The sequence below is a fragment of the Centruroides vittatus genome, unplaced genomic scaffold (assembly GCF_030686945.1).
Source record: "Centruroides vittatus isolate TY-2023 unplaced genomic scaffold, ASM3068694v2 contig_786, whole genome shotgun sequence".
Classification (NCBI taxonomy): domain Eukaryota; kingdom Metazoa; phylum Arthropoda; class Arachnida; order Scorpiones; family Buthidae; genus Centruroides; species Centruroides vittatus.
This window is the reverse complement of record NW_027122506.1, coordinates 495,712-511,476: the sequence shown is the minus strand read 5'-3', so window position 1 is coordinate 511,476 and position 15,765 is coordinate 495,712. Positions and strand designations below refer to the sequence as shown.

The 15,765-nt window shown below is 30.3% G+C and overlaps 1 protein-coding gene across 1 annotated transcript in view; it reads left to right on the top strand.

The window, feature by feature from the left end:
• LOC136981644 (nose resistant to fluoxetine protein 6-like) overlaps positions 1-13,734 on the top strand; it is a 36,133-nt gene extending 22,399 nt beyond the window's left edge. Inside the window, exons 3-7 of the mRNA XM_067277976.1 lie at positions 2,233-2,353; positions 3,788-3,875; positions 5,033-5,124; positions 9,794-9,967; positions 13,687-13,734. Coding sequence (XP_067134077.1) covers positions 2,233-2,353; positions 3,788-3,875; positions 5,033-5,124; positions 9,794-9,967; positions 13,687-13,691 — 480 coding nt within the window. The 3' untranslated portion in view covers positions 13,692-13,734. The remainder of the gene's footprint in view (positions 1-2,232; positions 2,354-3,787; positions 3,876-5,032; positions 5,125-9,793; positions 9,968-13,686) is intronic.
• Positions 13,735-15,765: the final 2,031 nt, after the last annotated feature.

Sequence of the window (15,765 nt, the reverse complement as noted above, 5' to 3'; positions counted from 1 at the left end):
AGAGCCCTTCAAAATGGGCATTGCACTGAACAAGTTCGATGCATACCTGATATAACGTGAGTAATGAATTCGCCGAAAACATTGATCACTTCACATTTGTTATTTCGTTAAGCTAATTACGCCAGTACACAATAAGCGCCACTTTGAAACTTTTTAAAATTTACCTTGAAAATATTCAAATATTTTGACCAAACCCATGATGAGTATGTAAAACGGGTCCTTTTAGTGCCTACAGAGTAAAAGGTACCAAAAATTAAAAAGTGTGTTCAATAAAAATATTTGAAATTAAAGCTGTTATAAAATAATATTATTAATGTCTAATTTCTGGTGTTTAAAATGTCAATTCACTAACTTCTCTGACATAATCGGGTGAGCAGCAAGGGAATGCCAGATGTACAATGTGCATTTCATAGAAACACGAAGCATTCACAGAGCTAGAATGGTAGTAGAAGACCAGGTATGTGCATCGGTGAAAATCTGCCTACCGGCAATTAATACAGTCCGGATTAGAATTTTGGAGCTTCTTACACCCTGTAGTGCCTTTTTCTGTAGACGTTCAAGATGGCACTCGTTTGATTCGATTAATACAACTTGACATAATTAGCTTACCTCCAATAGCGAAATAAATTTTTAGCCAAATGACTGCATAATTGCATTGTATTCAGTTAATATGCCTTTGTGTCCTTATCTAAATATAAACTTATCTCGTTTACTAGTACTTTATTAATTGCATTGTGTTCGTTTGTATCGATCTTATCCGGACAATAACCATTTTCAGGAAAGATTTCCTGTACTCTTGTACCTGCTGACATTCAGTATAAATCGAATATCAGATGTCATCTAATTACAGTAGCGAGTCGTTTATCCGAATCAATTGGGGACTGGGGTTGTTCGGATTAGTGATTTGTTCGGATAACCGATTATGTACGAAAAAATATATTAACCTGTCCGATGTTTAAATTTTTCTCCGTTGCGTGTCGCTTCGTGTTGAATTTTCGTCGATCTTAAGCCTAACGAAAATTTTTATAATAATCAAGGCTATTGTATCGTTAAAAATTATTTCTTTATTTTGTACAAACAAAATAAATATATTGAAAAATATAAAAACATAAAAAATTATACTTTAGAAGTAAATCTAGTATCAAAAACGTTCGATTCAGCAAGACACAGTCTGACTGAAAATTGCTCGGATAACCGACGATTCGGATTACCGGGGTTCGGATTAACGACTCTCTACTGTATGTCAGTTTGCATCATATACATTATACACTACTTCATGTACAGTATATTATGTAAAAATTATGAAATAAGCCGTGTAGAAATTACTTATTTCTAATGTTCAGTTGCGAGCTTTTGATAAAATTTATAAAAATCAAAATATTATTAGAAGGACACATTTTAGTGACTGATATTTATTCGTAATTTTTCGTAGTAGACCCACAGAAATGAAAAAAATATTAATATTAAATTTTAAGAAAAAATAACTGAAAGGAAACTACCAATTAATATAAAAGAAGTATAATTGTGAACAAATCATTAAATACTAGAGGCTTAATATATCTAGAATTTGTATTTTCGAGAAAGACACAACTGTAGAATTGGAGTAGTTGGTATATATAACGCGTATTAAACTTGGTACCAAGATGAGTACAAGAACAGTCACAGAAAGAAACAGATGGCATAATAGCACTTCTTGAAATTTCTTTATTTCCATTATTTTCTTCTTTGATTTATTCAAAAAGGAAAAATATCAGAAAAAACTTTATAAACGAAGGATAGTCTATAAGCATAAATTTACTTTACTAGTTGTACCGAAGTAACTATAGTACGAACTTATTCAGTATCCACAGTAGCAAAGCGGATAAAATCAGAGAATACAGGCAGTCACGAGTTTGCTCCTCGCGTTAGGCTAAACAGGTGAAGTTTCCCAGGATATCTTCATGTGTTTCACATCTCAAGAGATTAATTTTCTGTCGAAACTCTTTCCTGGAAATGTTACCTTGACAAATCGCCTATGTATTAGTTTTCTGTATTTCAGTGGACCATTAATTGTCGTCAATTTGGAAAAATCACAGTATGAATAATTTGCAATGAATCGCGATTAACGTGCTTTCTTAGAAATTTCAGTAAATCAAGTTTATATATTATATTATACATTAGCTTTAGAATTTGTATACGGGTGTGTAATGCAACACGAAATTAAATTTAATTTGTTTAATTTAATTTTTTCAGAAACCTTTCGGAGTGAATGAGTTCGCAGAACTCTTACAAGCTAGAGATGTATTCTTGCGACTTGACTTATGTATTCCGACCCTATGTAGCGAAAAGGATTTAGATAATATTTTCCAATGGCGTAAGTTATTTAAAGGTTATTTTTCAATTAAATAAATCCGTGACACACGACTATTTTTAGTCAAACGCTATAAGAACACATTAATTTTATAACTGTTGTGTACATTATTATTAATTTAAACAATTTTCATAACTCCTATATTCGAATCTCGATCTAGCGCGCTTCTGAATAGCGAAATTTCGTAAATGACCAGATCCCTAATGGGACCGGCTGGCAGATAAAGGGCAGGAGAAGACATACTATCATTAAAACTCTTCGAGGAATTGCTCATAAAAATTGGATTTCGGACGGCCCTAGATGTATATACAGTCAAACCTGTTTTTATGCGGTCTTTTTTGTGCGATTTTTTATTTGTGCGATTTTTTATGCGAATTTTTAATTTGTGCGGTTTTTTTTGTGCGATTTTTTATTTGTGCAGTATAGTTGGCGACTAGTCTCGTGCGATTCGACATGTCTAACGTTGACTTATTATAGCTAAATAAACTTATTATAGCATAAATGCACTTATTATAGTAATATTATTGCATGAATATGCGAAAAATGAAATAATTTACTTTTTAAGTCAACAAAACACCACCTGGACAAAAATATGTAAAACAGACGATAGACCAGACGATGCAGTCAAGTGCTGACATCTGTTGTCAATAAATTCTATTTCGTACGGTTTTGAGTTATTTTCTATGTGAGACTTTTTTATGCGGTCCCTGTTGACTGCATAAAAAATATTTTTTAATTGTGTTGCGAAAACTATTTTTTACAGCCATTCGTGAAGTTTCGTGCGATTTTTTTATGCGTTTTTTTAATGCGGTCCCTATCCACCGCATAAAAACAGGTTTGACTGTACTTGTTTCTGTTTGCGAGTCAGAATTTATATTATATACTGATTTAAATGATCGTTTGAAATTCAATAGTTTACATTCAGTAATTCATAGATATTGAACGATATTTATATAACATTATGAAACAAAAAGTCATTCTGTCCTTCTGAAAAACCAGAGTTGGAGCACAAGTCAGAAACCGTAGAATATCTTATGAGTAATCTTCCAGGATATATCATATATCTGCAACCTCATCTACATCTATTGTGGGCTGGACAGAATCCATTATGGTTACAGAAAAATAGTCCTGTGAGCACATACAAAAGGGAAAAATGAAACACTGTTTTTCAATGCCTTTACAAGTACTTCTCAAGCTTTGCGAATATGACACTACAGGCGGAATCTGTATCGAGGTTTGACTGTAAGAGAATAACTGATATATATTTAATATTATTTATATTTATTTTACCTGACGGTATTTTATGTTTTCACATTTATTTTGTTTTGGTGATTTTAGAGTAATTAGCAATGTAAACGAAATTTATAAATAATATGTTTATAAATGTCCAGTTTAAATAAAAATACATTTTATACAAATTTTCATTTTCTATTTTAGTTACTTCTTTCCCGCTTCAGGCAAAAGTAGATTTCTGTAAAGAAAAATATGAAAGAATCGAAATTTCATACAGTCAAAAAATCTGTTTGTAAGTTATTTTATTTATATATAAATATTATAATGTCAATAACATAACTCTATTGTTCTAAAAACACTGCATTTTATCTCGTCAAATATTTTCTTAACAATACATTTTACATCGTGTTTTGTGAACAATATAGTTTAAGGAAGCTCCTCAAGAGCTCGAGAACGTTTCTTGTCTTCCTAATTGTATGGAGTGCAAAATATTTGTTACACAAAAATAAAAAATTAAATATATTTTTTTGACATTAAAACACTGTTTTTAAAACGATTTATGATGATTTGTGATTTATAAGCAAATATGGCTTATCGGACTATCAACAATACAATTTTCGTACACATGTTAATTAACAGTAGTTCGAGAAATGTTTCAAAGACATTGGCACGTCTTGTATGGGCTTAAAGAATTGAGTTCGTTTAGAAAATTGAATTGACTGTTTAATGTAAAATTTCGCCATTTTCCATTAATTTTTCTTTGAATGAAGTATGGTGTCCCAACTGTTGTTTTAATTGTTCAGCTTTTCTGTAAATGGTTATCTTTTCTCAAGAATATTCTCGTTTCTATTATGTAAAAACTAGTTCAGCATCCACGTCAGGACGAGCTCATAAATTTCACTAGCCAGGTACTCATTAAGTTTCAAATTCCCAGACGTGTTCGTTAGAATTTTAAACCGTTACATTTTTTATATTATAAAAATCCATTTGAAAGAGGTGAGATTCGATTAGTAAATTTGCATTTACGAATAAGATCTTTACTCGAGACTCGAAACGCCGTTATTATTTTGAATTTCTTGTTGCTCAATGAGATGAATTACAACTAATAATACCACGAGACATACGAATGACACCTGCTTCGAGCTGAACAAAGCTAGGAAACAGAGAAAAACAAATTTGCGATACGAATTCATAAAATTCTTTTCTACCAAAATATAACAAAAATTAATGAAAAATATTTTAAATAAATCACTTATTATATAATATTAAGGAATTATGAATTTCTATAATCTTTAAACTTTTTTATTTTTTATTGGAATATTCAATAAGAAGTAAATAGTTCATGTCATATAAAATTACAAAAAACCTAAAGTTGAAATTGATATAAAATGTAATTATTTTTACAGTTTTTAAAGTTTAATATTCAAAGTATAACTATTTTCTTTGCAGAGGTGCGTTTGGTTTTTTCATCGTTTGGGTTCTTCTTGGAACCATATTGGACATATTCTTTGAATTTTTCATTTCTGTGAACAAAGAAAAATGTAAGAAATTAAACATTAATTTTTTTTATATTTAAAACATCTTAATTAATTTCGAAACAATCTTATTTTTTCATTGTTTCCAAATTTTAGTAATTTATATTAATTAATTTTATACTTCAAGAGACTTTTTATTTGTTATAATTTCAAGTTTTTCCTATATAATAGATTAAATAATCTTAAAATACAGCATTATTTTTATTATTTGAATTTATTAAATACGGTATATAATTTACGAGATGGGGAAAAACCACTAAACCCTGGTACTTGAGCGTGGGTTTGCGCCTCACCAACGTACTGGCCAAGTGTAGTTTTCCCGGTTTTCTTAACGTATTAAACATATAAATAGGGCCATTCTCCCATAGAAAGTCCACTCTTCTTGGGATATCACTCGGGTGATGTGTTGCATTTTATTATCAGTGCAATCCATTTCAATAGAATTCTTATGCAGTGAATAAGTAGACATTCGACTTGTGATTATCAACGAAATGTATGATTATCAGAACTGCTATGAAACAATATTAAATATTGATCTTAATATTTCTATTTATACGCTAAGAAGTAACTAAATTATAACATTTTTATAGAATAAGCATACTGAACCATAGTTCTTAGAGTGTATTTTATTCTATCCATAGAACAAATTCATATATGACGTAAAACAAAAGCGAAGTATCAGATATCGTTAAATGGAATCAAATTTTAATGATTATACAGCTTAAAATGTAATCATGCTAATGAGATAATCAGATAAACACTGAACTTAAGTGTTTTTAATACTGTGTTGTATTGAAACTAGTGGACAGAATATCAAGCAACTGCAGCTGTAGTTAGAAATAAGCAATAATATTGATCATTAGTAGAAAGGAACTCGCATCTCTCAATGGAGGCACGCACCGCATGTTGAGAATCTCTGTCGTATGTATACAGAACAATTCAAAAATTTCAATGACAAACACTGAATTTGAATACTAATCGAAGTAACTGTATTTGATTAATAGAAGAAAGCAGCGCAACACGTGTAATTTGCCATGGGAATGTCTTTCGGGAGTGCTTTCTGCGAGGAACTGGCTGTGACTGTGTGTTAGATATGCGAAGCAAACACTGAAATTGCACTGAAACAGCACTTTAGTGAGACTCGAACTCCCAACCAACTACAATATTCAGTGATCATATTCCCTCCGTGTCTGGTTGATCCAAAGGAAGAAAGTTATGATGAATATACGCACAACGTCAGATGTGATAGACATAAATGTTAACTGTCAGAGAAAAAAATTATGAAAATTTTTCCAGATTTCTCTGTCCTCTTACAACATTTTCAATAATTTGTTCACGTATCTAAAATTAAGAGAAGTAATTTTGTGGCCTTTCAAGCATTAAGTAGTACTTTAAGGGGGTAGGTGTAATCGGACGATACAACTGGTAACGTTGGGGAAGGAAAGCGGCCATTGATGACGTCAGATTTCAACGATTCTTCGCAGTCACTGCAAAGAATGATCGGATAACTCTATATTATTTTGATCGGATAACTCTATATTATTATAGCCTTCAATATTATTGTCTTCTGAGTAAACGATTACAATTGACTTAAAAGATGCACTTTTGTTTCACGCATGATTTTAATAGTGATTTTTAACCGTTGAAGACAGTTTTTTGCTTAACAAAATTTGCTAATTTTACTATGCTTATTAAATTTATTTATGGTTGAATATGAAGAGATCATCAGTTCAGAAGCTTTTCTGCAGAGGACAGTGTGTGAAGAGAAAGAACACAAATAGGGCAAAGGGACCTAATTGCCTGACCATCGAAAAATTGCAGGATATCTATATAATGTTTAGTTTTCATTTACTTCATTTTCTTTAATATAATGATTTAATTTGTTATAGGACTTCGATATGTATTTTCCTTCAGGAGCGCATGACACTCTGCCTGGCCCTTCAATCAAATGGCTTTATGTGATGGTCTGATGGCATTATTAGAAAAAGGGATTATCTTAATTTCTGATGAATGGTAGTAATGGAGAGGGCAGATAAAAATATATATATATATTTTTGTTTATTTATTACCCCTCAGAAAAATATTGATATCAACATTCATGTTTTCTGGCATTTGTATCATTACTATAATTTTTTGTATGCTTTATTATAGAAATCGACTGATAACAAAAGTCCGTTGCAATAAGTAAATCCTGACAGATAAACAGTAGTTAAATGCCAAAAAAAAAGAAAATTTACATGCAACGAAAATAAAAAATTCGTTTTGTAAAAAGTTTGGAAACATAAACCACTGTGAAAATAAGCATGAAATCTTCTGCTTACCTATTTATAGCAACCAAAATCTACGCAAGTTAGGAATTGACATTTAATGCAAAACTACTTAAATTCTCAAATTGCTTTGTGTGCCTTAAGAGACAAATGGTTCCTGATATTAACACTTGAAATGGCTGTAATTGCTGAACTGTCTGATGACCTAAGAAGCCATCAGACAGTTGCGTTGCTGAAGAATGCATCGCGGCAGTCGCCATGTTAATGCTTTTGAGATTATGTTTACGCTGTTTCTACAGCGAAGCGGATTGTTTGTTTCTTTCGATCTTAATTTGTTAGATTTCCTGTTATATATATTAACGGTTTGGTGTTCAGTACCGAATTGTAAAAATTCGACAGCCAAAGGTCTAAAATGATTCGTTTTCCCGCTAACAAATCCAGAAGAGCTAAATGGCGTCAATATTGCAGCAGAGATAAATGAAACTAACTGAGAATTCGAGGCTGTCTCAGGTTAGTCGATAAAATAATGTTGAAAATATAAATTTACAAAGTATTTAAAATAACCTATGTAATGTGATGTAACTAAATTTATTAGATACATTTTAAAGAGTCACAATTTGAACTTAAATGAGCAAATGAAAGAAAATTATTGAAATGAAATGCAAATCCAAGTCTTTTTGATGTTCAAAATCCTTCACCCCGTCTGCAATTAAGAAGAAAAACACCAAGAGAAAGAGAATCACCTCCAAATAAGTGCAGCTTTGGTTTAACAAGAGTGTTTAAGACATTATTCATTGCTTTATTCAATCTAAAAAATATATTTATTACATGAACCACATGATATTATCATAATAAATATTCACTAATTATTTATTTTTCAAAAACATCTTATTTATATCAATTAAACTATTATTAATATTCATTAATTATTCTTAAAATATCTGCTGTGTGATATTTGTAATATTACATATAATAAATGATAACTTGCTTAGAAGACTACAGAAAATTATCTTCCTCTTCTAGTTGATGTTTTCCTTTATCAAGAACAACGGCCATAAAAGATTGCTTAAATATATTCGATAAGAAAGATTCAACTGAAATTTAGTGCATATTTTATAATTATTATTGCTTTTGATACAAATAATGCTATTTTTTGCATTTCCTGTCATTCAGTGTGAACATATTGCATTTACTAAAGTAACAGTTTTAGTAAAATTGAAAATACAGTATCGGGTTACTAATAGGGATTTCTTTTAAATATTTTATGTTGTTAGATGAAAACAAAACTGCAGTATATAAACAGCTTTAATATTTAACACATATTATAAAATTTTTGCAGTATGCATCATTAAAGTGGTTTTAATTAACTCTGTTTAAATTACATTAAAACGTGGATCAGTACTAGTCTATGGACTGTTTGTGTTAAAGTATTGGTTTTCCGACTGGTTGTATAATAACATTGAGTAACTTATTAAACAGAATAACAAATATTAGTTTAACAGATATATTGAACAGAATAAATGTTATAATATTGTTTGTGGACTAAAAACATACTATATTTTTTTACTTTAAATTTTAAAGTAATTGAAATTAAAACTTTCAGTCTTTCAAATTAATTAAACAGAATCTGCTCAGCAAATAATTAATTCATCACACTACACCTTTTGTATTGCCGAGATAGTTTTTATTGCAAAACTATCTCGGCAACACAAAAGGTGTAGTGTAATGAATTCAAATTAATATTTCATAATAATTGAGAGTAATGTAACATACTACAAATTGCATGTTCTAATAAATAATTGTTGCTTAATAATCATTTTATTATAAAATACAGAATAAATAAAGTTGAAGTTGATATTTTTATTCCTTGTCTACTATTTAATAAATTATTATAAATATATTTACTTAATTCTCTAAAAAAATAATTAAATTTAGTTTATATGCATGCGGAAGTTCACTTCATTCGCCGGTTAATGTTACCTATGGTAGCGAACATGGCGGCTCGTCTCTGAAACAGTGGGGACGCACGTTCTAACCTAACCTAACCTATTCTAATAAATTACCATAATTATTGCCAACCAAATTATTAGAATAGGGGTAATTTATTACAATAGGTTAGGTTAGGTTTGAACGTGGGTCCCCACTGTGCGGCCATGACAGTATACGTATCTGAAATTAAACCGAATTTCTTTTTCATTTAATTCCTCTTTATCTCTTCATAATTTGCATATAGAAACGTAGTTTTTCTATCAGTTTTAATTTCTGAAATAAAGTACACACGAGAGAATTTCTTTGAGTGTAGTAACACCTGTATGCACCTATTTATAAAACTTAATACTTTTTTGGTATATTATGTTTTTGAAAGTTTTTATTGTTTTAATTGATAAATTATATTTCTATCTTTTCAGATGATTATCTGAAGATTTTATACTCTGTTTCTATTTGTGCTTCTGTGAAAAAATTAACCAATACCGATTTTAATGACAAAACGAGATTCATTTTCGGCATTAAATTCTTTACAATTTGTACAATTATATTCGGTCACGTTTTCGTTTACATAACTATAAAGCTCACTACGTCAGGTACGTAAAAAAGTTTTATAAAATAAGATAAAAATTTTCACGTATAAAAGAATAAATATAAATATTCAACCATATTTCAATATCATACATTCTGAAAATATTCAAAAAATTTATTTTAAAAAATATTTAATACAATAAAGCTACATTAGCCACGCACAATGGCGTATGATGTTTTAGTAGACTTCTTATAGAAAAGCAAAATGTAAAAAGGACATAAAAAACGTTATAAAAAATTCAGAAAACTCAAAACGTCAGGGATTTCTGTCCCTGAAAATACACATTAGGGAGATTTTCTTTAAATTTTTTCCGCCTTGTGAGCACTAAAGAACCTCTTTTGTCAAGACCATTATGGGTTCGGCCAGACAGACAATGGGACGGCCTGGTGGTGAGGGACAGGGTCCGATATCTCGGGTCGGCCCATTCCTGAAACATTCCTGGTAATTTTTCGACCCGTCCGCATTCGATCTCCAGTACCCTGAAGCAATAGGCTACCACCTTGACAGCTTGGCCATCCGGCTCCTCTGTTGGAAGTTATCACATGGTTAGGTCCTCCTGGGCGGCTTGACCATTCGTACATATATCATGAGCACGCGTTTCTTATTTTTCTCTCTTTGCATCAAAATTATATATTTAAATTTTTTTTTACTTCTTCGGCGTGTTGGCAGATGTCCCTACGTCCATCGCGCCACAATCCTTGGATGGTACCCACGTCGTGCTCAACACGCGATATAACTGAATGCATCGATAAACCGAGGTCGCGCAGCTCCAGGATAAATTCTCTTTCTCCAGTCGTTAAATGGTGGTCTCCGAGACATTTTCTATGGTTCTTCGAACGTTCGGTTGCTGCTCACCGCTCACCGTAAATGCGATCGGAGAAGTATTTACGATAGCATTTACGGCCCAGCCGGCTGCTAGTCTTATAGCCCAAAACTGGGTATCACATGACTCAATACAAACGCAAACTGAATCATTTTCAAATCTCTGTTACCTCTAGCGGTTTTGCAATCTGCATGTGGCTAAGTGCATTTCTTTGTGGTGTTTCCATTTCACATTTAAAAAGTTTAATTTTTCTAACAATGCCAAAATTATACTCCGATATGATAATCCTGATAAACTAATTTATTATTCTTGTTTTTCAGAAAACATATTGAACGTTGCAAATATTTATGATAATCCTGGAATAGAAATTGCTTCACAATCACTCACAATAACTGATACATTTTTTATCATGAGGTAAGTTTAAATTAATCTGGAAACAATAATAAAATATAATATGAACATTTCTATGAAAATAATATAATTTTATCGAATTGCTTATTAAAATCATACCTTAAATTAAATTAGTTTTGTGCAATTTATCAAAGGAAAGTATCTTAGTAATAAGCAGAAATTCTGTAAATTTCCACCGGTTTAGCAGAAAATCAATTGCATTAGTATATTAGTTAAGACTTCATTGAATTTCTTTTGAGTTTATCGATGTATTTGGTTTGATGAGATACGGCGGCGTAAAATATAGGCGATCGTGGTTGGAACTTGAAACACTATATGTAAAACAATCGAAGGCATCTACCACAGCAATCTCCTGGTGGGTATTCACCTAAGCAGATCGCTCTTGTATTGTATTGTATTATTCTATCAATCGTCTTCGTTCAGATATAACATCAATGAAACATAATTTGTACAAACAATTATTTATTGTCACAAAACTCTCAATTCTAGTAGTGTCTTGCCACTGCACATCGTACTTTTACTGTTAACAACAGAGTCATGCTGCTCATCTATCTAACTCCTTTTCGAGATTAACTTTCAATTCTTCGCAGGAGAAAGAGAAATTACAAAATTGAAAAAAGTTTGAAAAATTAAATACAACATTGATATAAACTAATCGTGACATAATATATATCATATCATTGTGTATTTGTCATTTTTAATTAATGATTTTTTAAAATCTAATTCTAATTTCAAAATTTACAACTAGTTATAATACTCGATCTATTGGTATCTATGCAAGAGAAATATTATTTATTGATGAATATACAGAATGAGTTTTAATTTGTCGTAATTTGCTTATCAATTTTTGTTAATTAATTTATTTTTATTTTATTCAGCGGATTTTTGTCATTCTACTTGAGAAAGAGTGAAGAATCGAATTCCATACTCAATTATTTCACCTACATCGTAAAGCGATATATCAGGTTGTATTTACTTTGTTTTTAGTGAGTATGTTAATGCGAATAATTATATTATAAATTATCTTAATTCATTTAACGAGTTTTTATTTGTAAAATATCAACAATCGTTTTGCATACAAATACAGTAAACTTGTTTTATGCTTGATTGATCTATGCAGAATTGTGATTTGTTTAACCTACTGTTAGACTTCATTATTACACACCAGAAAAGTTTGTCAGTGAAAGTCTCATTAGTGACTTACGCACTGTAGACCAGTTAGCACATTTGCGTTGTGTAATACGAAAATCCTGGGTTTTTATATTGCTTCCCTGTTAATTTTTCGGATTATATTTAGAAAATACAATGAGTTCATGACTAAAACAAACTTGCGCCGAAAGTATTAACAAAGTGTATTTAGTGGGAATTTTCTACTTATTGCAGTTGATGTAGTTTATTTATAATCCGAGGTGTCTACGTTATGCAGTTATTTGCGAGTTACTCTACTCCAAAGAAACAATAGATCACTCTCGTAATTCTAGATAAGGTATGAGCATATGCCATAATATCATCAGTTAAATGATGAGATAGTATGGTTTTAAAATAACAATATTAATGAGTTTTCGTGATTCCTAAGATTGCATGATTAAATGATCAGAAATTTAGCCTAATTAAGCGTGACTTTGGAAAGTAGCCAAAGGCTATGGACATAAATGATCTGTGATATCAAACTTAAAATGTATAGGACAATATTGAGAAATATGTATGCTTGAAATTAATAAGATAAACATCTCAATGAATACAGAATTATAAGAGAGAATATAGTAATTAGTGATTTCGTATTGTTACTCTTTTCAAGGAATATCTCGAAATGTCTGTTGCGTATTACGTATTTAATAGAGAACATCTTTCATCGTAAAAGGATTTAGATTGATTTATAAATCAAGATAACTTGTTTCGAAGTAAAACTGCACAAAATAACTGCAACGATACAGACAATAACGTAATTAATTTATTTGTTGCATCCGGAAATTTTCCTTTAACCTTCGGTCCAAACACAGTAACCCCTATTTTAAATCACCTAGTTTTAAAAAATAATAAGACTTATTGTATTCGTTTCTATTATATACAAAATTTTTACTTGCATATAAAATAATGTCATTATAATGTAAAAATTATCGCATCTCTCCTAAACAATACAATTTAAGTCAAAAGACAGTACAATAGATGCGCTATTGATTATATAATCATCAAACAAAAAATTTACAAAAATCAAAATTGTTAGTAATGTTTCTTTGAATTATTTTTAAACCATTCCAAAACTATAATTTGAATTTATAAAAAGACGATATATTTCATCATATGAAAATAAAAAAGAAACGTAAAGGTCTTAACGATAATGTTTTTTTAGTTTTGCTTCGTATTTACGAAGGTTGTGCATCAAATGATGAAGTATACATATTCGATTTTGTTTCCATTTAATTTGTAATCCTACTTCCTTTTTTTCTATGGGAGGCAATAAAAATAATATTTTTTTTTGATTTTTGAAGATTGATTTTCCCTGTGTGTGTTCATCTGGCTTTTGCTATTATTTTGCCACTGTTGGTTGACGGTCCACACTGGAACATCGTTCAAAATGAAAAATTAAAGGCAGAAAGTGCATGGTGGCAATTTATTCTACATTATCGCAATTTTTATGACGATGATATAGATGTGAGTATTAATTATTCTAGAAAATTAATGCGGTTATATTATTATATTCTTTCAATTTATTTAAAATTAAATTAAATTAAAATGGGGATAATCATTCATTCACCTCAACAATCATCGTTCAGTATAAAAAAATAATGTGATCCGAAAGTCAGGCACAACTTTAAAAATTCATATCTTAGTGAATTTCGACTCTAATTAAAAGACAAGAGAAAGTGCGAATATTTTATGCAAATTTTAGTTACAATTTCGGCCTGTAAAGATAAAGATTAAAGCGTGAAGAACGTATTACAAAAGTAATTGAAAAATAATGGAGTGATAGACTAAGACAACACATGTTATGAGTTTGCTACAAAAAAGGAGGGGGTGCCTCCTGGTGGACCTTCTATGAAAATTTGGCTCCTATTGAGGTTTACAAATGAAGAAAATACACGTGACACTCCCTGGTCAGGTGCAAACCCGCCACCAACTACCAGTGCTCAGTGGCTTCGTTCATTGGTGAGCAAGAGAAAAGAATCCAAAAGAAAAATTTTCAAGACTATTCCATAAAAAATTAACGGCATTCAACAAAAATAATTGTAACCAACCATTGCATAAAATGTTTTACTTCAAAGCAAACACAGTACATTATTCTGAGCATTTATGCGTTTGTTTATGATAAAAATTTATTAGTTTATGAATTCAGAAATTTAGCCTAAGTTTTGGATCACTTTTATATAAATGTTTAAATGAACTGCCTTAAAAAATAAATTTAAAAGTTATTGAAAATGAAACAGATTTTTGAAAATATCATTGTAATCAATCATTATAGGCCTAAATTTCGTAAGAATTTACTTTGTTGTAAGTATGTTTATGAAATTTATCGTACTTCAGAGTTTTCATGAAATTTGACATTATTATATTTAATTGTTAAATGAAAATATCCTATCATTTATGAGTAATAAACCATATACAGAAACACATACCGTCATCAATGTTCAGATTATACATTTATTTGAAATAAATATTATTGCTAATTATTATAATGAATTGGTAAAAATATAGAAGTAATGATTTTTTAATGTATTTTATTTACAGTTTATAAGTGTTTTATGGTTTGTCAATGTATTAATGCAATTAACTCTTCTTACAACACTGATATTCTTCATCTACGATAGGTAAGAAATTTATTCAATTACCCAGGATGAATCGAAACAACCATGAATTAATCTAAAAATTTATATCAGTTAATTTCGGAAACAGCATATAATTACGATACTTTGATATGAAGACTTGGCCGTAAACAGAATACAGTTCCTTGATAATACTATACCTTTCAGACTAATTTTCTATTCGGATTTAAATTTTCAAATATTGAAAATTAAACACTTGTTTCCTCAGCACTGAAGATCGAGTTGTAACAATAACTTCTTGGAGAAAGAGATTTTAATTACTCTTGGTTTCGTCCAGCATTAAAACATGCGCATGTAAGTCACTAATGTTAGTAAATTCAGTAATTTACATTGCTCAGATAACAAAAGAATTAAAACCAATAATTATGATGCCATTGGTATGCAAACAGTAGCAGTGGAAAAAGATAATTTAGAAAGTCCAAATCAATTAACTTGCTTTTACTTTTGCTATTGGCATACCAGTGGCAGCAAAATTATTTATTTCAATTGTTTTGTTCATTATTCCTACGAAAACATTAATTCCCAGACGTTGTATAGAATTATGTAAAGCTGTACAACGAACATCCCATATCATGTAACGTTTTGTAACGCTGGAATAGACACGCCACCCCCAGTCCTTGCCTTAACGTAATTTATGGAAGTCTCCATAAGGCCATACGATAACCATCGAATCATCGAAGCATCGATTGAATCGATGCACGAATCAATCGATTCATCGAACATCCGTGATCTTGAAGTCATCGTCCA